Genomic DNA, 24,778 nt, shown 5'->3' on the forward strand with positions numbered 1-24,778 from the left:
TGATGGTGCACAGGACTTAAGGCCAGATCATAAACCATGTTGTAATGCATCACTGTACGCATCAGAGACCAAACTCTGAATTGCACCCAAAACAGATGGAAGGCCAGTTGAGTTCACGAAGCATGTTAGTGACATGAAAGTTTCACTCCACTGAGCAGGCATTCTGCCCTGATAGAGGCATCCAAGTGCCTGGCATAGCCATAAGTACAAATTGATTATTTCAGCAGTTCAACCTGGACAGGGGGAATGTTTAATGCCCATATTGCAATCTTTTAAAAATCTAACAGCAACATAAAAAGGAAAAGTGTGGCTCCCTCTTGAAAAATCCAAGGGCAGCTGATAAGTTCTATTTGCTCAGTTGAACATTTAAATACAAATGTTAATATGTGGTTTTAAACAGCTGAATTAGGTTTTCTGCTAACCTATTATTGGAAGGAATTGGGGAGTCCTCCTTGGTATGCAAGATAGCTTTGATAAAGAAGAGCAGAGTAATAAAACACTACTTACTATAAAATAACTCTGCAGGTCACAAAGATTGAATGTTGGAATAGGCAATGCCAGATTTATTGTCACTGAGTAGCTTGATATATGCACATCGTGTCACTGAGTATCATCCTTCACTGTTGCCACTTCTAGTCCCTTATACCCTCTTCAAGCCCTTCTCTCATTTCTGCATATTTGAAAATATAATACTCCCCAAAGGTATATAATATTTCCTTTCTAGAAGTTGTCTCAATTTCATTCTTGAATTATCTCTCTCATACATGACATGATAAACATGCAAGGATGAAACTGAAGTTATAATTCCATAATATACTCAGCCTACTTCCTTCAAAGCAGTTCCACTAATTTTGTCCATAAAATGCATGTCACAGCCCATTAACATTTCTTTAGAAGTCTGGTGGGCTTCCATTTACATTTGTATTTAATATGTGATCTCTTTATAATTATGCAAATTCACTTCCTCTGTTCTGACCCTTCCTGTAGGCATGCCTATTGACCCAGGCTGTGTATACACTCCTGTTTAATCTGCATCCAGTGTATTCCCATTGCTGGCTTGGGAAGTAGTGTACACATCTTAGCCACAATCCATATCTATCCTGACGTTTCTTAGGAAATACTGTATTTTGATATGCCCCCCCCCCAAAGTAGCTTTGATCCCTGTTGAGAAAAAGAATGACCTAGCTGTGATTTAAGTCAGTAATGTGTACAGAGCCCCAATCTCTGGTAACATTTTCATGCCCACTGACTTCTAAGTGGGAAAATCTGGACAAATTTGATGTGTCTAACTCTGCTTGGAGTATTTTTTGAGCTGATTTCCTACTCTATACAATCTGGACTCATATTTTCAACCTCTGATTGTGAAATTGTTTATACTCTTTTTTCATACCTGCTTTTCCAAGGGAGGGTACTTGACCAAAGACATTTGACATATCAGTCACCCGTTCTAGATTCATTCTGAAGATGAAAGGCTGTTAAGGTTGAGAAGGTTATAGTGACATTATTAGCAAAAAAGGAAGTGGTTAGTCAGCAGAAGTTTTCATTTCACTGTGCATGTTTGGCACATTAGAACTGAAATCGCTAGGATAAATCCTGCTTTGAGAGATGAGCACCAAGACTGACTTTTTTAAAAGATTAGACAGGGCTGAAAAACCCCCACAGTAACTGACAGCCGGAACCTGAAGCAATTGCCCCTGAAAAAAGCACAACTTTTGTTCAGCTAGATGGAAATTAATTTGAAAGCAGTTTGCAATAGTTTTAGGGCTGTCTGCATGTACCAGCTCATCTCAACCTTAGGGCAAACTTGTTCAAATAGAGAATTCCATCTTGGTGAATGAAGTGTGAGGAAGAAACTAGATTCAGGCAAATGTAGCCATCTTTCTGTTCTTTTTTCATCACATACAATGATGTGTTGTGAGTCTTGAAATGACTGGAGCAGCCACAGGCCTTTCATATCATGGATGTGAACATTTGGGCCCAAGAAAGATGTAGTCTAGTATCCTTAAAAGAAACTTTTTATAACCAGAGTGCATCTTACAGGAGTGAGTTTTACTCGAGAGTGGACCCACTGAAATGAATGGGCCTAACATGGTTATGTTCATTAATTTCATTGAGTCTAAATTTGGTATTTGCCTCTTGAAGGTGTCAGGATACAGGCATGGGTGTTATACACTATACTAAAATGCACAAGAATAATGGTGTGATTTTTTTTGTTTCATTGCTTTAGCAGTCTAGAAAGGAAGGCTTCTTTGTAATTTACAGGATCCTTTATTTTAATGGCTATCTAAGTTGTCAGTTTGAACCTCAGAAGATCACATCCTTCCATAAAAACAAACTGAAGCAGCAGCTGATAGTGGAGAAAATTTCCTTAAAGTTTATTTGTTTGGGGTTTCCTCTCTATCGCATGGGGATGGAACACAACTGACGCAATCTGACAATAACCTTATTATTGTTTGGCATGGATTGCTACTCTTTTTAAATACTTGCTGATACTTGCTGGGATAGTTCCATAGCATCTATATACCATTTCCTCACATAAATGGATTCTTCAGACTCCTGTAAAACATTGAGATTCACCAGGATAGGTTTGATGATCTGTCATACTATAGTGTTCAAAGACCTCTAGAAGCCTCAGCACCCAGCTCCAGTTCATCAGATTCTCACAGCTCTGTTACACTCAGGTTGCAAGTGAAATGGAGCTGGAAAGCAAAACAAATTCCCAGATGGCAAGAGTTATTAATATTAGTATTACAGTGGTACCTCGTGTTGCATACTTAATCCGTTCTGGAGGTCCGTTCGTAACAGGAAACCGCTCATAACATGAGGTGCGCTTTCGTTAATGGCGCCTCCACTGCTGCTGCACCACTGGAGCGCGACTTCCGCTCGCATCCCTGGGCAAAGGTCTCAACAAGGGGCATCTACTTCCAGGTTAGCGGAATGCGTAACCCGCAACATTCGTAAGGGAGACGGTACGTAACACGAGGTACCACTGTATTAGTAATATTTGGTCTACTCTTATCTGTGATAGCTTTTCAGCATAATGAACCATTTACTTCAATTATTTATATGTGTTTTCAGAATGAATTACACCCAATTATCACTTCATCTTTTAAGAACTGCAGCAGGTTAACTCTAGGTGTCTGCTGCTTCCCAGATGAAGAAGTGCTACTTCTCTTTATGCCTTCATGGGAGCTTGCAAAGAGAAACTGACCATCTCCCCTGTGGGAAATGCAGGAGTTGTCACTATATATAAAGTTTGTGCCTCACGCTGCAGAGGAGTTGTGAGGGCCATAACAGAATGGTGATGAATTTGTCAATATATTAAACATACCAATTTTTCCTTTAGTATCAAAATAATAGCTATAGAGTGCCTAACCTGGATCAGGACCTGGGAACATGGGGAGGGAGTTAACTCTTTCTCCCACACCACAGCCTCAATGAAAATAGCACATACAGCTATTTGTCTGTGAGGCAAAAGCTCCATTGGCTCCAAATGAAGTTTTCCTCCCAGGCAAATTGCTGCAGGGGAGCAGGCACGTTTTCACTGGGATAACAGCAAAAGGGCTAAACAGTACTCCCTGCCTGTCACAGCTCCAATCCTGCTTTCCTGCCATATTTTGACAGGAAAAACAAGCCAAATACAAATGTATTCATGGAACTGCTATGCAAGGCCACCTCAACACATGTTCATTTAAACTGCCCCAAGTTGCAGAAAGGACAAGCGACCTTTATATTAAAACCATTTTCATTCATACAGTTTGCATTTTCTGCCATGCCATTTCTCTGTTTCCTGTCCATTGAAACATTAACAGACATGGAGCTAGTTAATGAGTAAAATAAGCCTTAGGCATTAATGTAGTCAGAATAAATTATCTTCCTAACTCTGCTAGGTCTTTAGGAATGCTTCAAATATATTCATTTGTTTTTTTAAAAGAGATGACTACTGACTTCTGTAGGTAACTTTTTGAAAGGCAGATGAATCCTTAGGCAGGAAGATACTCTGAGGCATGCAAAGTCCATTTTCTTTGTGCCAACACAGCTGCCTGGGCTCCTCTCTGTGCATGTGTTGCATAAGCACATCTGGACTGATAGAAGAAGAGAGCATGGCCTTTTAGGTAGAAAATAGTAGTGGCAACAAAGCCCAGTTCCGTTCCTTTATGTGTGTTCCTTAGTACCTTGGCTCAAATGATTTCCATTTTGTTTTGCCCATAAATGACAGCTAAGCAGAGGCCTAGGCATAGTAGGTAAATTAAGCTGCTGTGTATAAGGGCTGTTCTCCATTACCATGGATGAACAAGACAATGATTACCATCCTGTATTCAGTAAGCATGGGACCTCTGGAATGTGCTAACATGCTACCTTCACCCAATTCCAATCTACAATTTACAAGCACTTTTGCTTAGTTCTTCAGCACTCCTTCTAGTCCAGGCTGAAGCTATACTGCACAGCTTTGACACCCAACTCATCCCACAACCATTCCTTTCTCCCTTCACAAAGTCTCATAGCTATCTAGTTAATCAGCTTTAGTACCTCACAAGAGTGTTCCTCTACCCAGACCAAAGGAACTCAACATTGGCTATGCTGGACTTCTTTACATTCTGGCCAGTGTGCTAGCAGGACCACCCTCCAGTAGACTGATATCAGTAGACTGTCCTCCAAAGTATGTACATACTCCAAAGTATGTCTGCAGTAGTCTATTTTTAACCTTTGTCCAATTTGCAGCTCAGGTAATTCTTGACATTGTTGCTAATACTTTGTGCAAAACCTACTGAGGAAGCAACCACCACATGGTCTGACATCCTTCAAATGGGTTAACACATACATGATTTCAGTTTCAGTAGCCAAAGCACTAATATTCAATTACTATTGATCTGATTTAGACAGGAAGCACAATGCAACTGGTTGTGACAGTGTGCTGCCACAGTGGATACCATACCCCCTCATAATCACTTATTTGCTATAGTGTGGGTTTCTAGGATTGGATTGTAGGAACACTTTCTGGTCAGTTTAGAGAAAGGCAGCCTCTACTACCAGTCCTTTGAATTTCAGCAGTGACACAGCTTGTCAGTCAGTGTGAGGCATCCATATTTCACTAAGGGAAACATGAGCACAATCGTGATTTTCTTGCAGGAAGCTGTTTCTGTTTGAATGCAGGCTTTATTTAGACACTGATATTAAATTCCTGCTGCTTGTCTTAACTGCTGGCTATGCTCTGCATACTGTGGTTAAGCTATTGATGTTTTAATTGCTAGCTACTCCAGAGATTGTAGTTGCATTTCTCAGCTGTTTAAAGCCTTTCATTGTTGCATTCTCAGGAGACTCTGGGTAGCTACTCTATTTGGTGCTTATTTTAGTTGCTTGGCTACTATGAGCTATTATATTGGATTTGCTTGTGGTGTCCAAATAAGGAAATATATACGACGCTCTGCTATCAGATGATATGTATCTGATTTCCCTTTCCTTTTTCTGTATTGTTGTAATGTGCATCTTGCTTTCTCTCCAAACACAACATGTGTTTAGCATCCTGCATCCCATATGACGGTTGGAATGAGATAGTGTGTTGTTACTCCATTTTACAGCTATGAATTTGTTCTTTTCTAATTGCATTTTAAAGGTATTGGTCCAATCTACTGAGCTCTGCTATCTCTCTTTCTGGCTTACCGCATGGAAATGTTTGGAGACTGTGCATCATGCAGCCTTGGTTGACTGTAGCTAGTATCTTTCAAATAATTAAGGCCTTTCAAATACCTTTACAATGTTATCCACAAATACCACTGACGTTAGTTGTTATTGCTCTGCAGCAGCACATTTGATTATGCTCAGTATTTGTTTGTTTTAGCCTTTTCTCCCCAAAGTAAATCTCCATTGAAAAACCCTTTTCAGCTGTAGAATGCAAATCAAAGGCTAAGATATGATTGAACACTTTCCCCCTTTCTGCTATTAAGTTCTATTTCATAATCATATAATTGTTTTATTATCCTGAATAGGTCCAAAACTCAATCTGAAATCCTTGAGCTGTGTTTTCTTTCTATAAGCCCAAAATATGTTTTGTCAGCAAATATGTTAGAGGGCTTTAACAGCTGCTGCCAATTTGAAACGCTCTCTTCTTTTATACAAAATCTTGCATTTGTGTTCATGCCCCCACCTGCAATACTTTTTCTTCCTGGGCTTGGGGTGTTGGTGGTGCTTTACTATTTACAAGATGAGATGTAGTTTTCTGTTTATATTAGCAGTCTTCTGTCTGTGAAATTTGGACCAGCCAGAATGCAGGATATCCTTACACAGCAGTCCATCAGGTTCATAATGTAAGATACTTCAATAAATTGTCACTGTATTGGTGTTCATTGTGTTGCCTTGGTGTTGTTAATACTTTATACAGGTGCCATGCTTTTCAGACTTCAAAAAGCAATGTGTAGCATCCAATTATTTCCAGGATTGTACGTATGTGTTTTTACATTTTGTTTTCATAGTGTGCAATAAACTTGTTGGCTTTTGTGTAGCAGGATACAATTTTTTCAGCGCCAGAGGTCAGTTTTTTTAAAAAAGAAGTGACCTCATCTATAGTTTAACTTCTGCTCTGGGTGCTTTGTCTTTGTTAGCCTTCAAAGACAAGGATGGGAGTAAATTGCATACATTCTGCAATTTTACTCGGTTTTGTGCCTTCTGTTTTCAGTGACCAGGAAGGATCCTTCTAGTTTCTTGGGGCTGCTTCTCCCTTTTTTAAAGATGTACTAGCTCATCATTTCAATGTGTTCTTCATGAATGGTATCTTGTAGCATGTCTAAACAATCTGACTTCTTTTAGATACAGGAAGTCCCTTGAAGCAATGTGCTCATATCATAAACTGTATCTTGAATATCAGCCTTATGACTGTCTTAATGTGCTACTTCAGTGCATGTTATACATGCTATTCCTTCCTAGCGCATGTGCAGAGCAGACAATTTCTCCATCATTTATATTGTGTCAGAATTAAAAAAACTATAGTCAGAGTTCACGTTTGCTGCAAAAGGGAGAAAACTGCCTAGAACCAGGGGACCAGAAATGCTGTAAGAACTGCAGCAGTATCTGCACCTTCCACCCACCTATGTGCTGTCAGTTCTGACAGTTCTATTATTACTAATAGTATAATACTTGTTATATAATATTTAATAGTATGTACAACTAAGAGCATTTTTGTATTTTGCTACTTAGTTGTGAGGCATGAGGAATGCCATCTGAACTGATTCCTATGCCTGCATCTTCCCAGCTATTAGAGGGAGGCAGAAGAAGGTCACAGGTCCTTTAAGGAACCCAGCAGAAATACTTAAATATGTTGATAACAACAGATTAATTTGAATTATGAGTTTTTTCACAAACCAATAAAACAAATAAAGGAACAACTTGACCCATTAAATGACCCATTGAGAAACAAATGGCAATTGCACATATACATACATGTAAGAGCATGTGTGCAATCAGTGGTTCTTTTTAAAATTAATGAAACATTAAAATGCATTTTCAACAATGGCAGAATGGTGCAATAACAGGAGCTTCACCTGTTTAATTTCTGTGTGCCACTATTAATATTTACAGTGAGAATGATCTACCAAACGTAAGCACTTCTGCAGCTCACTAATTTTAATTATAGTTAAGGTTTGTACAGTCGTACCTTGGTTTTCGAACAGAATGCATTCTGGGAGTCCATTTGACTCCTGGAACCATTCAAAAACCAAAGTATGGCTTCTGATTGGCTGCAGGAGCATCCTGCGGCCAATGAGAAGCCACGGAAGTTGCGCCGGATGTTCGGCTTCCAAAACTCACTTTTCCCCAACACTCACTTCCAGGTTTCAGTCGTTCAAGAGCCAATTTTTTGGGGAGCCAATGAGTTCGGCTTCCAAGGTACCACTGTACTTAAATACCCCCAATTAAATAACTGGGACATAAAAGTTCTCCCATAACATAGATTTGGAAAACAATACTTATGTGGTAGACATATGTTTGACTGCAATTAGCTTTCTGCACTTACTTATACTTACGTCTCAGTTTAATTTTGTTTAGATTCCATAGCTGCAGCCTCTGCCACCAAAATCATAAATTTGCCTGTTTAGTTTAAAGGCACTATGGTTTTTGTAAGACCTTGATCCAGACTGCTGAATATTTTCTCATGTCAGCTGTAGGTTCCACTTTTTAGCTATTGGACTGAGAACAGCTAGTCTGGACATTTTTTGTAAATTCTGAAAAGTATAAAATCTGTAAAACTGTGAAATTAAAGGGTTCCATTTTCATTTGTAACAATGTATCCTAGAGTTGAGAAGTATGAATTTACATTGGGAACGAGAACACAAAGGGCTCTGGATCATGGTCATTGTTTGACAGTGGGGTATACAGTGGTGCCTCGCAAGACGAAAATAATCCGTTCCGCGAGTCTCTTCGTCTAGCGGTTTTTTCGTCTTGCGAAGCAACCCTATTAGCGGCTTAGCGCTATTAGCGGCTTAGCGGCTATTAAAGGCTTAGCGGCTTAGCGGCTAAAAGGCTATTAGCAGCTTAGCGGCTTAGAAAAAGGGGGGGAAGCGGGGGGAAAATTGGAACACTCGCAAGACGTTTTCGTCTTGCGAAGCAAGCCCATAGGGAAATTCGTCTTGCGAAGCAGCTCAAAAACGGAAAACCCTTTCGTCTAGCGGGTTTTCCGTCTTGCGAGGCATTCGTCTTGCGGGGCACCACTGTATATAGGAAGATTCTATACCACCTCTGTTTTTGGCATTTGTTACTGTTCTACATCCTAAAGTTTTTATACTCAGAATAAATCTTCATACAAAAGCAAATACTTATTTTGCTAAAACGTACTGTCCAGAGCTTTAAAACAAGCAGATACCAAGCATTCTGTCATCTTAACAATAGTCTTGACAATTTGAGCGTTCGGATGGAATAAAGTGTAATCTCAGAGCGTAATCACATTTCTTTGAGTGATATTAATAAGATTACTTAAATAAATGGAAAATAAAACTGCAAGCCTTTAAGATTTTTTTTGTCCACTACACTGAATTGCCATATCCAGTGATAATTCCACAAGGTCACAATGTAGTCAAAGTGAAATTCTTGTTAGTGCAGCAGATTAAGTGATAAAGCTAAATATATTCCTAAAAGATGTTTCGCAGGATTATGCCCAGCATTTGAGGATGGTAAAATCAAAGGCTGGCTCTTATTTTTGCAGCACATGTTTGCTATATATAACTGGTATTTGTGATATTGAATACTGTAAAGAAGAAAATTGCAGTAAAAATGCAGTGAGCATAGGCAAGAAAATTGTGGCTGATGTCAGTGCCTGAATACATATCCACTGTATGTCCTTGGGTATTTGAAAAGCCCTTCCATATTTCACCAACGGAATGCCATTATACATGTGGCAAAGAGGCACTGCATAAATTTTGAATGGGCTCAAAGGCAGATAATTTATCCTTATAGAGCCTCCATGTTTAAAAACTATGAGTGTCTAATGTTGATATTAGCAACTGCAAAATGTTAATCCATGTGACATGGTTTAAACATTCTAAAGTGCTATATAAAGCTAAGTATTAACTGTTATTTTATTATTGTCTACACAACAGACATTTCACAGTTTCAGCATTTTCCAGCATCAAGAAATAGTGATTAGATAAAGCGCTACTTGCTGGAAATGTAGTGTATCTGCCAAGTCTACCCAGACACCTCCTCCCTCCCACAAAAAACAAAACAAAACAAAACTCAGAAAAGCACAGGAGTTAATAGTTGATTGCAAGATGCCAATTTATATATCTCTGAAGCACTTTTAAAGGAAAGTACCACATCTGCAATTACATTACTATTAGTTTTCAATGAGGCAGTAATATTGGCACAAAGTTGTTTCTGCTTGTTTTGTCTTCTGCTTCAGTTTTCACATTGGAAGGTTACTATTAATTTTGATGTCTTCCAGTTTACCTTGTGCTTGTCCTTGTAGATCTGTACAAACCAACCTCTGTCTTGTCATGATTATGTGGCCCATGAAAATGGATGTATAATGCTTGTTTTGTTTGCTCTGTCCTGGTTTACGAAATGAAGCAACATTTTCTTTCATTGGAATTTTCTCATTTGCTTTCAACAGCAATTACGTGTTTCAGTTGCTTTGATTTAATCTTGGGATGGAGCCAGAGAAAAGGCTACAGAAGGGAGCTGGCAGAAGCTGGTTTTTTCTGCCCTCTACCCTGCCCAAGCAGTCTCCTGAGTAACAGGGATTCTGCCAAATGGGATGAATTGTGGCACAGAGGACTAAGGAGGAATCCCCCATAAGTTGTCAGAGCATATTCTGTGAGCAGAGCTCCCACTCACAGAAGGCAACTTGCCTACTTTTTACAGATCCACCGCATTCACTCCCCTGATCCTCATGAGAAGCTGGGTGGGGCTGCCAGGGGGAGGAGGAGGAGCAGAAAGCCAGATTCCGCTTCCTTCCTTCTGCAGGCCTTTTCCTGGATCCAACCTCTTATTTCTCAAGTTTGTTTAAAATTGTTAGTAAGCTTTTAACAAATAGTTGCCGATTTGATCTCAACAGAGTTGAAGAACAGTGAGTAGAAAGAGTATATTAAACTGGGACAAAAAGGCTCAGAAGTCGGAGATAAGCAAATTGTAAGATTTGTTGCAATACATATAGATTTAGAAAGTACTTTCCAAATGTAACCATTTTGTTAAATCAGTTTAAATATTTGCTTTTTTATCTGTAAGAAAATTAATTAAATTCAAGCATCCTTGGTGGTAGTTAAGAAACATATTCAGATTCTCATCAACATTTCCTCAAAATAAGACTGCAGTCCTATATACACTTAAATGGGAGGACGCCTCATTGAATTCAGTGGGACTTGCTTCTAAGGAGGCTTTCATAGGATTACAGAACATGTCCCAATGATTACAGTTGGGCTTTCTCATAAGCAAGTGGGCACAGGCACAGGTTGCAATCATGTGCAAGCCTACTGGACAAAGTGGATTTGAGTATGGGTCTCGTTGCATTACAATCCTATAGGTGCTTGAAATCATGAGGCTTACTTCCAAACACTCATATATATGGGCAAGCTGTTAGTTTCTTATGCACAAGGATAACAATGGTGTATAAGTAGCAGCAGCATTTAAATAATGTCTGCCTATTTTTGACATTGCTCCTTGCTAGACAACTCAGATTGGAGGCTGTAGTGAAGTAATAAATGCTGACTACATGGGCATTCATAAAGTTATTTTTATTCTTCAGAATGGCACGTTCTGTAAATAATAATATGTAGCCAAAATGCCATGGTTGCAACCACAGTGAAATATGCTAATTGCCTTCAGTTTACATTGCTTTTTGAATACATCTGATTTTCAGACTGGAGACTGGGGTGAACCATCAATTACCTTACGACCTCCTAATGAGGCAACAGCATCAACACCGGTACAATACTGGCAGCATCATCCAGAGAAACTAATCTTCCAGTCATGCGATTACAAAGCATTTGTAAGTTTGCCAAACTCAATGTTTTCTTTGAGAATAGTTGGAAATTGTCCAGATTAAGTAGTGACCATTAACATTTTGGTAGTCTTTTTCTCTACCTAGCACAACTATAACGTCTTTCTTACAGAAACAAAAATGATACAAATAATTTTTTTTACATTATTGTGAACAGAATACAGAATGAAATTGTAGCTTTATCTTTAAATCTGTGTTTCAGTCCCTGCTCTTTATTAAAGAAACATCCAATTTTTTATGCCATTGACATCCAAAGTCTCATAAATATATAAAAAGGTGGTGCTAGGGAGAGAACTGAAGGGGAACCCAGATGCATTGTTTTCAAGGTTTTTGAGTATGACCATGAAGACCATGAAGACAACCATAGCTTTCCACCCATGCTTGTCCCCAGAATCAGGTACTCAGAACTGCACCATAGCCTGTGTACATGGATATTGAATTTAGCTCCCATATTGATAGACTAATCCTCCATTAATTTGCCCGATTCCTTTAAAAATCTCTCTAAGCTAGTGACCATTACCACATCTTGTGGTACTACTGCCTTCTATAAAATTCTTGCTGTGTGAAGTACTTCATTTTGTTCACATGCTGATTCCAGCACATTGGAAGCAAACACTTCAATCGCTGTTTTAAAAGTGGTGCTATTAAAAATTACCAGTCCTTGGTTTTATCAAAAGCCTTGAAGAATCTGTCAAATCTACTACTCACTTAATAGAAAGAAATTAGGCTCTAATAAGACTTAATCTTTTTTTAAAAAAAAACCTAAAAAACCACCCTTTTACATCTTGAGCAGCAGTGTGCTACACACGTTATTTTTAAAAAAGGAAAAAAAGCTTCACAGCTTTGATTCAACTGTACTGAGACGATTTAGGCTTTTTTTGCAGAATTATAATACTGGACTTTATGATCTTGGACAGAATTTCCTGGTAACACACAATAGTGAACTAAATAAAATGTTATATACCAAGAAGAATGCATACCACTGAGCAGTAATGTGGTGGTGGAAATTTCTTGAAAGGATCCTCCGTTTCTTTGGCACCACTAGCCTGCTCCAGCCAGAGTAGAAGGTAGCAGTAGTGGCATCTTTCTCATTTTTCTATATGTGTCCATCCCCCTTTTATCCCATTGACATTAGTGAAGGAAGAATGACTACACCTGCTCTAGGACTAGTATAGATTTTTTGTGCTTTTCAGGGGAATGAGGGAATACAAGGCCTCCTGCAGTCTACATCCAATATGCCCCCTTCATGTCCTGCCACTGACACTGCATCTACATGCCAGGGGCTCCTTCAGGGTCATAAAAGTGCCCCAGAGACAGAACTCCTCCACTGGTGAATTGGCACATGTGCCCCTCAGCTGCCCTTTGGCCAACATTAGAATTGCAACCTAAGTAACTTTACATCACATGTGCACCCTGCATGGTCCTGTGACTGCACAGTAGTGTGACTTTTTATTTTCTATTTGTATATGGACAGCTGGTATAGACATAGATTTTAAGAGTAAATCCTTGGTTTTGTTTTTGATGACTTCTCCCCATGAATATGACATCTGTAGGTGTTCCTCTATTTTAAAGGTGGAAAATGCAGAAGTTCAGGGCAGCGATGGAGGAAGCCACTTGGGCGTCTGGGGCAGCGTGCCCAGGGGCGGGGCGATCCTTCCATAGGGGCAGAGTGAGGGTGGGGCGAGCTGCCCATAGGGCAGGGTGCACCGTGGGGCCTCCGGAGTCTGCCTGCCTCCTCCCACTCAGCCGCCCTACAGCTGGGGGGGAGGCAGTGGGCGGACAGTTTGGGCAGCGTGGAGCCTGCACGCGCCCAAGCCACCGCGTCTCTCCCAGGAAAAACATGTGGCTCGGGTGCGCTGCAGGCTCCTGCGGTGAGTGCCGCCCCATTTTGTCACCATCGGTGGTGACACCCGGGCAACCTGCACCCACCGCACCTCCCTTCCTCCTGGCTCAGGGGGTCATGTTGCCAGACAGGGCATTCCCTGTAGCAGCCCCTAGGTTGTGGAGGTTCCTACCCACAGATGTGTGTCTGGCAAGTTCACTATACAGTTGAATTATGAACGTGCACTTCTTTATTCTGGCCTTTGACAACTAAGTTGTTTTAAACTGTTTTTAATGTATTTTAAATTGTTGTAACTCAACTTGGGATCTTAGGGTGAAGGGTGAGTAATTAATAATAACATCAGCAACAACACCTGCTAGTACTGCTAATAAATTAACTTAGACAAAGAGCATGAAATAACACTTTGTAAATTTACTATGTAAAATCTAACATTATGAAAGGGAATATTATAGATTTGATTTAATGAAGAGGATTTAGCTCAATAGATTCCAGGCTGGTGAGCAAAATTCTTAAAAGCACATAAAACACAATCATAAATCTTAAAACCCTTTTAAACAACAAGAGCAGCTAAAACCACCAATCAATACATTCAAACACTGAAAATGCCTGGCACAAACAGGTAGGGCTTTACTTGGTGCCAAAGTGTCAGCACCAAGTGTACTTCTGAGAAGAGCGAATTCAAGAAGCAGGGCACCACTACAGAGAAGGCTGTATCTCACATTGTCTACTCTCCCTAGAATGTTTTAGGTCAGCAAATAAGCTTTCTTTGAAATTTTGCTTACTCTGTTTCATAACTTCAGAAAACAGTGCCTTGTTTCTTTCATAAGTATTTAGGTTCTATGCTGGTAAAAGAGCTAAGAGGCACAGAATCAACGCAGGATGCCTGTGCAAAAATGAGGGTGAGTGAAACTTACTTTTTCAAAACGGCTGTAATAGGCCGGACTTTTACTTGTAACTGCCTCACTTCATCTATGTTGTACATTAAATGAAATAACTCTGGATTTCTTTGCAATATTCTTTATACTTTAATTATACATATGTTACATAGTTTTTCATGTTACCACTTAAACCTCCAACTGCATGCACGTTGTATATTTCCTACCTCTTGATAAGTAGATTCCCCCCCCCCTTGCACCTTTTTATTTCTGTAGAGAATATAATAAGATTTAGCAGGCCAAGCATTTCCTTAACAGAAAACTTGACTAGTAAATTCCCATAGGACTGGATACTCAAGCCCCTTTTTGGTGGAACTTGGGAACTCCCTTGGGGAAAGCGTAAGCCATTTTAAATCCCTTGGAATGTGATGAGGGGGCCTGGAGAGAGAATTTCCACCTTTACTGCTGGGAGGCAGTGATTCAGATAGAAGTTGCTGAATGGTGCTTACTGGGTGGATGGTTTTTCCAGCACAGACACAGGCTGCTAACATTTGCAGGGACTCAACAGCCATGCCTGTGCATGGGGCTGGCAGTGTCATTCCCACCTCCGCTGCTTCCTCCTGGCACCTAAAGGGTAAATATGGGAATTCCAATCCTGCATCAGTTGCTATGCATGGTCCACTGGCAGCTATTTGTAGCAAACTACATCGCTGGCCACCATTGGCCAAGGGAGTACTGGAGGAATATGGTGTCTTTTTGTAATGCCTGCCCATTTACAAAAATTCAAGCAGAACATTTAAAGCAGAGAGCAAAACCACTAGTCCTGTTTTACTTTCCCAAGGAGAACAACGGAAACCCCCAAAGTACTTTTCCTTTAACAAACTCAGACTCCTTTCTCTGCTCAAATTAAAAGGGGGCGGGGGGGGATCCTTCTAGTAGTCTCCTTCTCCTTCCCTCAGACATTGATGGATGCTACGTTCCAAAAGCTAGTACCATCAGGGAATATTGGTTAATTCCTTTGGTTAATTCTCTGATAATCCTTCAAGTATTTCAGGCAAAACAGCAATAAGCCTGTTCATGCTAATCAAGACAGAAAACCCATAATAATATAGTATTAAAAACAACTGCTGAGAGCAGGGACAGGAGAGATCAGTGTGGAGTCACATTTCAGGAGTGATAATGCCCAATCATAACGTATTTTTCACTTAAGACATTATAAGAATATCCTACAATTGTGTCACTGGCAGTTGTCCAACAAAATCTATTTAGATAAGAATAAAATCTTAACAGCTCATTGGCATCATTGTTTTCATGGGTAATTACAAATTTATGAAATGATTAAGAATATATACCATTGAAAATACAAATTATTTCATTTTATTTGTTTCTATCTGCAGCAAAGTGTAAATAAGAGGCTGATATTTAGTTTTGGGGAGATAAAGGCTGACGCTTTTGAAAGGCGTTCCAAGGATGTCAATTAAATACGTTTAAACCATAACCTCAATCATTCTCATTATACATTCTGTATGTACTTTTCTGGTGCTCAAATATATTATTTGTATGAAGAAGAGGAAAACTGTTGGCATCTTAACTCAACATTTACGAAGCATAATTGATATCTATATTTATCCCATCTAAATGTAGAACTATACAAATAAAAAGTTTTATAATTTTTCTTTATAATTCAAAAATCTTTATAATTGGGAGCTAACTAATCATTTTAATATGTTTTCCTTCTCCTGATATTTATTGTCTGTTGGATGTTTTCTTGTTCAGTGTTTCAGTTGGTAACTGCTTTGTGTTATCTTTACTAAAAAGGGACACAGATTATATTAAACATAGATAAAATAAATATGGCCCTTTTACATAATTTTTTGAGTTTTTCAGGAAGTAACAGAATCTCTAAAACCCTTAAAATGTCAAAGGAAACTGCAGTACTTTTACACAAGTGCATACAGGTGGGATAATCAGTCAGGCTATTTTAGCATTAAAAATTGTAATGTATCGAAGAATAAGGATGTGATCCTGAGGGGTGTTAAACTGCAGGCCTGTTAAAGCCAAACATCTCACAGTAAGCACCAGAGTAGATGAAGAAGCCTCAATTGTCCAGATAAAAATCTGTTACATTATCAAGAAACTTTGCTGCTGCTTTGTCAGAGGCAAAGCCAAGCCAGCCACTTTTGTATTACCCGCTTAAGAATGTAACAAGAGCCCTGCTGGCCCAACTCATCCATCATCCTGTTCTCACAGTGGCCAACCAGATGCCTATGGGAAGCCCAAAAGCAGGAGTTGAGTGCAACAACACTCTTCCCGCTTGTGATTCCCAGAAACTGGACAGTGGAGCTGGATCATAGCTATCATGGCTAGTAGCACCTGAATGCCTTATCCTCCATCAAATCCTCCCGGCGCTTGGAAGCAATGCAATCAAACTTCTTGTGGGTTTGACCAGTATTCATGTCTCTTGTACTATGTATGTGCATGTGGTGGCTTATTCCACGCATTTTCAGAGATGGGCTATTAAAATATATAATGAGATATATCCTCTATTTCCCATTCCCTACAGTTGAGTGTAGTATATTGTCTTGGAAAAGGAAATCAGATGTACATTGTTCAATACACCACATTCTTTCATGTTTGTTTTTAATTTCAGAAGTCTACAGAACAAATGAAGAAAGTTCCTACTATTGTTTTATCAGTCTCTTATAAAGGGGTAAAATTTATTGATGCAACAAATAAGGTAGGCATCATTTGGTTACTCATACATTTTATAATAAGATGTTCTTCCACATGTATGTCCACCCGTTTTCAAAGTGCACATTAGTTCTTTTGGCCTTCCTGGACAACACAGGATAATGGTGGGATGACTCCTAGCATAAGTTCCTGTCCTTTTCCAGCATTGTTTTCTCCGTCCCCATCTGGAAGCAACACGGCATTTAAACTCAGGCAAACAAAACACACTGGCTGTTCCCTTGTTATTTTTAAAATATATTCGATAAATCAAGAAAATATAGGCACAGCTGAGATCCCTTAGCAGTAAAATCCTGCACACGTCTATGCAAAAGTAAGTCCCATTGTTTTCCATTGTGTGTATAAGCTTGCGGCCTAAAAGTACAAAGTTAGCACTTGATGCACTAATTGTAGTAAAATGTAATATTGTTTCCCAATAGGTTGTTTGTACCCATTGAGTAGTTTACACAGTAGGTCTTGGGCAGTCACTGCATGCTTTTTCTGGAGAGGACAGTCTGGTTGGTTTTTGTAAAATCTGAAAGTACCCTTATGGAAGAGTTCTAAATGTAGTATCTCCATAGGCGCCGACTCCATGGGGCTTGAGGGGGCCCGAGCCCCCTCAAAAATTCGTTTGGGGGGGCTCTGCCCCCCCAATAATCTCCGGCGCCCCTCCAGCAGAGCGCCATCGCCGCCCCTCCCCCAGCCCAAAATGCACAGGGTCGGGCTGCATGCCTCCTGCCCTCCCTCCCGAGCAAAAGCTTCACCCAATTTCCTTCGGAGCTGATTAATAGGCGCAGCACGCTCTCCCCTATTCGCTCACGAGGAGGCGGCGCCACTTTATTTGCATATTCATGAGATTATTTATTATTCATGAGCTTTCCCGGGGCCCCCCCCCCAATATTTTTTATAAGTCTGCGTCCCTGAGTATCTCTCCCCTACATTTCTATCAGGAGCACAGGGACTACCTTAAAGTGGCAAAGCACCCTTCCCCCTCCTGCAAATGTGGGGAAGCTGCTCTACTTCTGCTGTAAGCAGGGGGGTGGCAGCGTTTCCCATCTGCATGCCACCCCCTGGCTGATTAAAGGAAAAGGAAAGGACTTTAATGTCTGATGGGTAGTTTAAATTCTGCTGCCTATGCGGCATGATCTTGTTCCCAGCTGGAAACAGGGTGGCACAGCCAACATGGGATTAAACCCTATTCTCCCACCCATCAGCCAAAGTTACCAGTGACATCGGCTGATGGGTAAGTGATGGCCTGGTGAGCCAAGATTTTCCTGAAGGCTGGAAATTCCCCACCTCTGCTGTAAATACATGCCATATTCACTTAAGAGAGTTCAAATTCCAGCACGTTTCAGTGGACCAGAGCGGAGTTTGAAATGAACATTAAAAACTATAAAGTCCACAGAACTATAGAGCTTCTTCTTTTAACATAAGCATTCTTTCCAGTTCTAATTTGTTCTGAAAACTAATCTTGTGCTATCAACCATCAACAGCCTATGGCAATCTTTTTTTATTCTCATTCATAGGAAACCGAACCCCTGCTTTTTAGTATCACTGCAATCTATTCTGAAATTAAGAACAAGGAACTAAAATTAAGACGTATCATTGGTTTTACCCAAAGTAGTGTAAAATTAAATGAGTATTAAACTTACTGAGTCTAAAGATCTTTACATAATTATTGCTCATTAAGGCATAATCATTAATTTGATTGTGGTCCTTTATGTAGAAATAAGAGTTTTAAAAATGCTCCAACAATTTGAGATAAGAGGATTTAATAGTTTTGATTCTCTTCTAAAACACAAGCCCATAGATTCAAATAACCAGTTTTCAGTATACATTATTAAAATAGATTGCTAAATTAATATTTCAGTGAGCTCTCTTGAGCGTTCATAGTTGCCTGAAAATATACTTTCTCAGAGGAAATTTGTCACAGGGAAAAACAGATTAAGGATGGCACATGAGCATGGCAGATTAACCATCATCCAAATTCAGAAGATAATTTATTCTAATTCCTAAGTATGTGATTAAAGATGAAACATATATGACCAAATCCCACAGCACCAGTTCACAAACAGGGTTTTGGATTGTGGTGACAGTATTGCATCTGAAGTTCTTAGCTTAAACTAAACAAACTCATCCTGGTGGTTTTTATGTGAAATAACATTTGGAAAAGTTGAATGCAATGAAGGTATAAATATCATTTTGCTATACCAAGTGTTAATGTATCTGGACAGTACCCTTCATTTTGCTTGGCTCATTTAACTTCTTCACATCCCTGTTTCACTGAGCAGTGAGCCTTTGCTGGGTTCTGGTTGCCCTTCTGATTGCAGAGGAACAAGTCTGGATCCAAACCATTACAATGTTCTTGTTCTCTGTGTGGTTAGAGGTAGAATAACGACCACAATCTATTCTCAGAATCACTAGTACAGGTGATTCTGGCCACGTGACAGCAGGACACAGTGGTGGGCATGCTTTTACTCTCCCTCTCTTTTTGAAGATTGGCATATGTATTTTTCCTCCCACTAGAAACAATTGGGAGGAAATATATTTATGCCAATTTTGTTTTGGGGAGGGAGGGGTGTTGGGAGAATGGGAAGGTTATGTAGTCTTCAGATCTATGTCGTCTTCCTGATACACACATTTTTTTTTACCTCTGCTGACAAAGGAAAGGCTGCCTAAGTGTATTATTTATTGAGCTGTTATTAATGAGGCTTACTTGGGGGAAACTAGGCTGCTATGGAACGTTACCCCCATCTCCCACTGCCCCAGATGTTCATACTCTCACTTTGCAGCTGAATGATTGAAGGGCTGTATGATGTTAATCAAATCCACTGAGTTGCCATTTCTTTTTCTTTCTTTTAGAATATTATTGCTGAACACGAGATTCGTAACATTTCTTGTGCTGCACAAGACCCTGAAGACCTCTCTACATTTGCTTATATCACAAAAGACTTGAAGACAAATCACCATTACTGCCATGTGTTCACAGCCTTTGATGTGGTTGGTCTATAAATATATTTCTACTTGGTCACATTTTAAAATCAAAAATATTTATAAATGCAATTTTGCTGAGACAGATGCAAATACTTTAGGCTGCAATCCTAGCCCCACATTGGGAGTAAGCAGAGGGGGGCGAACCAAGCCTTATGAGGAGCAATTGAGGGAGTTGGGTATGTTTAGCCTGGAAAAGAGGATTCTTGCAGCATTACAGCGGGGGTGGACTAGATGACCCTCTGGGCCCCTTCCAAATCTACAATTCTGTGAATCAATAAGTTCCATTGAATTTAAAAACCTTACCTCTAAGTAGGGATGCCGAGGATCACAGAAATAGAAGTATAACTAGCCAGATCATCAAATTCTTGGTTGCAGTTTATCTATGATGAAGATTGTTCAGGACCAACCCTGGTACAATATAAATTTTTTGCTCAGCTCTTCGGAAATAGGTGAACTCCACTTCAGGTGGGACTTTTTTTTTTTAGATATTCACTTTTAAAAAGTGTGGCAATACTTTTATTTACAAATTTTGTATGCTGCTTCATATCATTATCCTGTAGTAGCTTATTCCTAATTCAATAATAGAAAGCCATGATTAGCTGTAGCTTCCCAGGGGATATAGGCAGGATGAATGATTATTGCCTATGACTACTGCTTCGCACACATACATGTGTCACACCTTTTCCTACTCATAAAGCAGTGCTTCTTAGACATCAGACTGGGGCCCACAAGTGAGTTTGGGGCCACTTTCAGATGGACATCACTAGCACAGCCTGCCCAGTGCAAACTTGCTTGCTGGCCATGCCCTCTTCATTGGACCAATGCAGCATCAGCCACTCCGTGAATACTGCTTGAATAAATGAGCAAGAGCCAGAAAAATGAGGGTGGGGGGAAAGGTCGCTCTTCCTCTTCTGATGTAAAAGGGCCAGTGAAGGTGTTGAAGAAAATTAGAGACAGGTAACAGGTTAACATTTATTATCATTAATCGGCTGGTAATAGGAAGGGGTAAGAAAAGAAAACTATTATATGAGCAAAAATGAATGTGCAAGGACCAGGAAAGAGGGATGAAAGAAACTGGCAGGCTTTTTTGGTTGGGTGGAAATAAGGTACAAGTTGAGGGCAAAAGGAGAATGGCAGAAGAAATTACAGGAGATGGCTATAAAGACTTTGAGAGGCACGTAATGATGGGATAGGATAGATATACAAGTAAAACTCCTCTTTACAAAGATGAGTAACAATAACTCCAGAGCAGACCTGAGGAAAGCTTAGCTTTGAAACACCTTGTCATCAGGAGAACACTGTGGGAAAGAATTTAGCAATTTTGAAAGATGGATTAGATATCCGCTGATTATGCCAAACTGCTTTCATCTCGCACTATTTTGGAACTGGCTGTTCCCTTGTACCACTTTTTAGTGGGGGTTGGTCTTGGTGTTTTTCAGCTCTCTTAAGTAGACAGAAAGGTTGAGAACCCCCAAGTTAAAGCAATCTTGAATAGTTTGTTATACTTTCAGGAATCTATGTTAAGTGATAGCACAATTTTGTTTTTTTGGCTAGGAAAAGATACCTGGATTTAAATAAGGCAATATGATTTTATAGTAATACTCTTATACATTTCAATGCTCTAATAGGCTCTGAAAACAATGACAGAAACTCTTTATAAGGAATGAAAATTTGACTTTGGAAAAATAAATTTATGTACAGCTGGTAAATGATAAAGCAGGGGTGGGGAATCTTTGGCCCAGCAGATGTTGTGGGATGCCAACTGCCATCAGCTTCAGATAGCTCTGCCAATTGTTAGGGATGATGGAGTCGGAATCCAACAACATCTGGAAGATAAGTGTTCAAGGTAACCTCTTGTCTATTTTTAATTTTAACAAAATAGTAATAGATAGGTATGCTGGAAGCTTCTGTTTTATTAATTTAAATTTGTGCCATGAAACTTTAAAATATTATATCTTCACATAACTGTAGTGCTTTTAGCTTTCATACTTAGAAAAATAATAATGTGTGCATTATAAAGCATTAGAGTTCTCTTGTTGAGTTATGGCTGGTAAGTAGGAATGAATGTATGCAGATAGTTAAATTGTATGGAGAGTGGCTGTGAATTGGTTCCCCCACCCTCCAAAATACATTTTCTAATACAAATTGAGTAGAAGAGAAAAAAATTCATAGGGCTTCTGTTATTAATGATCATCTGAACTGAAAATTAATGAATGTTTTGTCTGTGTTCTGAGGATACAAAAGGTACAGAAAATTAACCAAAGAAGCATCTATATAGCAGAACAGCTCCTTGCTATGGTCTTTTTACAGATGTGCTGAGAATGCTTGCTTTAATGCCTCAAGCCCATATATTCTTGGTCACAGGTCCACAATTTTCTTCCCCTTAAGAGTGAGGTGTTGTTCAAAAATGGGGCAAAGAGGCAGAAAAGAGCACGACAGTAGAGAATCAATGGATGGGTATGAAGAAAGCAGCAATAAAGACGGGAAGGCCCTCAGAACAATATTTTGTGTAACACCATAACCACATCCATTACATTAACATATGATTTTTAATTCTATGTTTATTGATTCTCTTATTTCTTATTGTAGTGAAATTTGAATTCTATATAATTTAAAAAAAATACTTTAGGATCTAGCACACTGAATTACAATTGCTAAGCAGGCAGAAAAATCCATTAGGTGGTCTACCAAGACCTTTGGCTATTTTTCAAGTGGTCCAGGAGAAAAAGTTTGGGAATCACAGTTCTGCAGTATTCCAGAGTGTGAAAATTAAGCTCTTACTGATATGTGACGATGTTATAATTTAGATTTCTAAAAGAAATGTGTTTAATCTAACCTGTTTTCATGCTGCTGTTTTTGCTGTTCCAGAATTTAGCCTATGAAATAATTCTCACATTGGGACAGGCATTTGAAGTAGCCTACCAACTAGCACTTCAAGCTCGAAAAGGAGGTCATTCTTCAACCCTTCCTGAAAGCTTCGATAATAAACCTACAAAACCAATTCCAAAACCTCGTGTTAGCATTCGAAAATCTGTGGTGAGTAAAATATGTACAACCCATGAAAAAAGCCTGCTGGTGCTGGTGCTTAGGCTGAACTCATTTCCCCATTTCTGCAATGAAGGGTTCAGCAGATTGGGTCTTGGCTCTCTGCCCACAGGGCGAAGGCAGGCAGCAATGTTTGGGGACATAGGGCTCCCAGGACTCTCCACTAACACTCCCCTACTAGAAATATGCAGAGCTGCCACCTGGGCCTCCCCCAGCACCTTTACAGGACACTATTGCATAGATGCCTTCACTTCAATGGAAGCCACCCTCAGTTGGAAGGTCCTACTTCCTGAACACTGCAGCCTCTCTCCCACCTGAGATTGGGACATAGTAAAGCTATCCCAAACTGCTGACCTTTCATTGCAGAAATTGGAAAAAGTACTTGAATCATACTTTTCCATTGCCAATGAAAGGTCAGCTGGGCCCACCCTTAAGACCGGCTGCAGTACATCTGCTCTTCACTTCACTTTTTCTTTATTCTATATATGTCTGGGATGTAGGACTGAGTTTTTCTTTCTATAAGTCCTGATCTGTCTTGAGCTTGGTGAGTTCACAAACTGAATCCTGGGAGCCCTAGGCCCTAGATGTTGCTGCCTGCCTCCGACCTGTGGGCAGAGAGCCAAGACCCAATCTGCTGACCTTTCATTGGGAATGGAAAACTACAATTCAGGTAGGTACAATCATACTTTCTCTTTATAATCAGCATGCTAGGGGCATGAGCAGTATTCCATTCGCTCATCTTTCTAAAAGCAGCTGTAGAAATTCAGTATAGTTACTAGCTCTTGGGCACACAAAATTCATTATGCAAAACAGTACTGGAGGGATTCCTAGGCATGCTAAGGAAGCCACCTGTAATTAAACATCAATTTCACTTATGTATCTGTGGTTCAGTTTTTCCTCTGTGGCCCATTCTCTGCTTAATAGCAACACTAATACTGTAGATCAAACATAGCTTCTTGTGATCTTCTTTAGTTTATATTTACATTATAAAGGCAATACTTTTCTAGAAGCTCTTACCAGCAGTTCTCACCTTCAACTACCAGACCAGAACATAATCAGGAGAGCCAGTGTGGTGTAGTGGTTAAGAGCGGTGGACTCGTAATCTGGTGAACCAGGTTCGCTTCCCCGCTCCTCCACATGCAGCTGCTGGGTGACCTTGGGCTAGTCACACTTCTCTGAAGTCTCTCAGCCCCACTCACCTCACAGAGTGTTTGTTGTGGGGGAGGAAGGGAAAGGAGAATGTTAGCCGCTTTGAGACTCCTAAGGGTAGTGATAAAGCGGGATATCAAATCCAAACTCCTCCTCCTCCTCCAGGTAGTTGTCCAGAGACAGACAGCTTTTTAAAGAAAATGTAAATATGTATTGGACAGAAAAGGCAAAAGCTAATTGGCATTAACATATGCTAATAAAGCCATCAATTCTTAACACTGTTAAACAACTTAGGTAGGTTAGTATACAATTTCTATGTGCACCTCTAGCCAAATGAAGAATTACATAAACAAATGAGTGCTGTGTACTCAGTTTCTCCTCCAAGTTGTCCAGGATGTGCATGGTTAGTGGTTAGGAAAATCAGTGACAATGTAGATTAGCTGGGTTGGACTAAACCCAGCCAAACAGCCAATTGGTGTGTTTGCTGATTGTTTTACAAGCTGCACACACACATACTTGGAGCAGCGTTATTAGCAAGAGAGAGAGAGAGAAAAGCAATTTTGGCAACCTGATCTTCAAGGCAAGTTGTTGAGCATGAGTTCCTTGTGTTACTGAGAACAAAACAGCATACATACAGTTGATAAAATTATAGTTATATACCTA

General features: G+C 39.8%; 1 protein-coding gene and 1 long non-coding RNA gene across 16 annotated transcripts in view; one reads left to right on the forward strand and one right to left on the reverse strand.

The window, feature by feature from the left end:
- ANKS1B (ankyrin repeat and sterile alpha motif domain containing 1B) overlaps positions 1-24,778 on the forward strand; it is a 337,482-nt gene that overhangs the window by 310,558 nt on the left and 2,146 nt on the right. For 9 of the 15 annotated variants that reach the window (XM_081209629.1, XM_081209636.1, XM_081209639.1 and 6 more), the window contains 6 exons: positions 6,231-6,305; positions 11,342-11,470; positions 14,153-14,224; positions 16,851-16,937; positions 19,790-19,927; positions 22,790-22,957. In XM_081209629.1, the coding sequence (XP_081065755.1) occupies positions 6,231-6,305; positions 11,342-11,470; positions 14,153-14,224; positions 16,851-16,937; positions 19,790-19,927; positions 22,790-22,957 (669 nt within the window). The remainder of the gene's footprint in view (positions 1-6,230; positions 6,306-11,341; positions 11,471-14,152; positions 14,225-16,850; positions 16,938-19,789; positions 19,928-22,789; positions 22,958-24,778) is intronic. The other 6 variants (XM_081209637.1, XM_081209640.1, XM_081209634.1 and 3 more) reach the window with 2 other exon arrangements.
- Positions 16,944-22,771, reverse strand: LOC308595509. Its single transcript, XR_014012067.1, has 3 exons — positions 20,225-22,771; positions 19,165-19,347; positions 16,944-17,115 (listed from the first exon to the last, which is right to left on the reverse strand). It is a non-coding gene; the product is annotated as an uncharacterized lncRNA (long non-coding RNA).

This window comes from Podarcis bocagei (genome assembly GCF_964188305.1).
Source record: "Podarcis bocagei genome assembly, chromosome: 10".
NCBI lineage: Eukaryota > Metazoa > Chordata > Lepidosauria > Squamata > Lacertidae > Podarcis > Podarcis bocagei.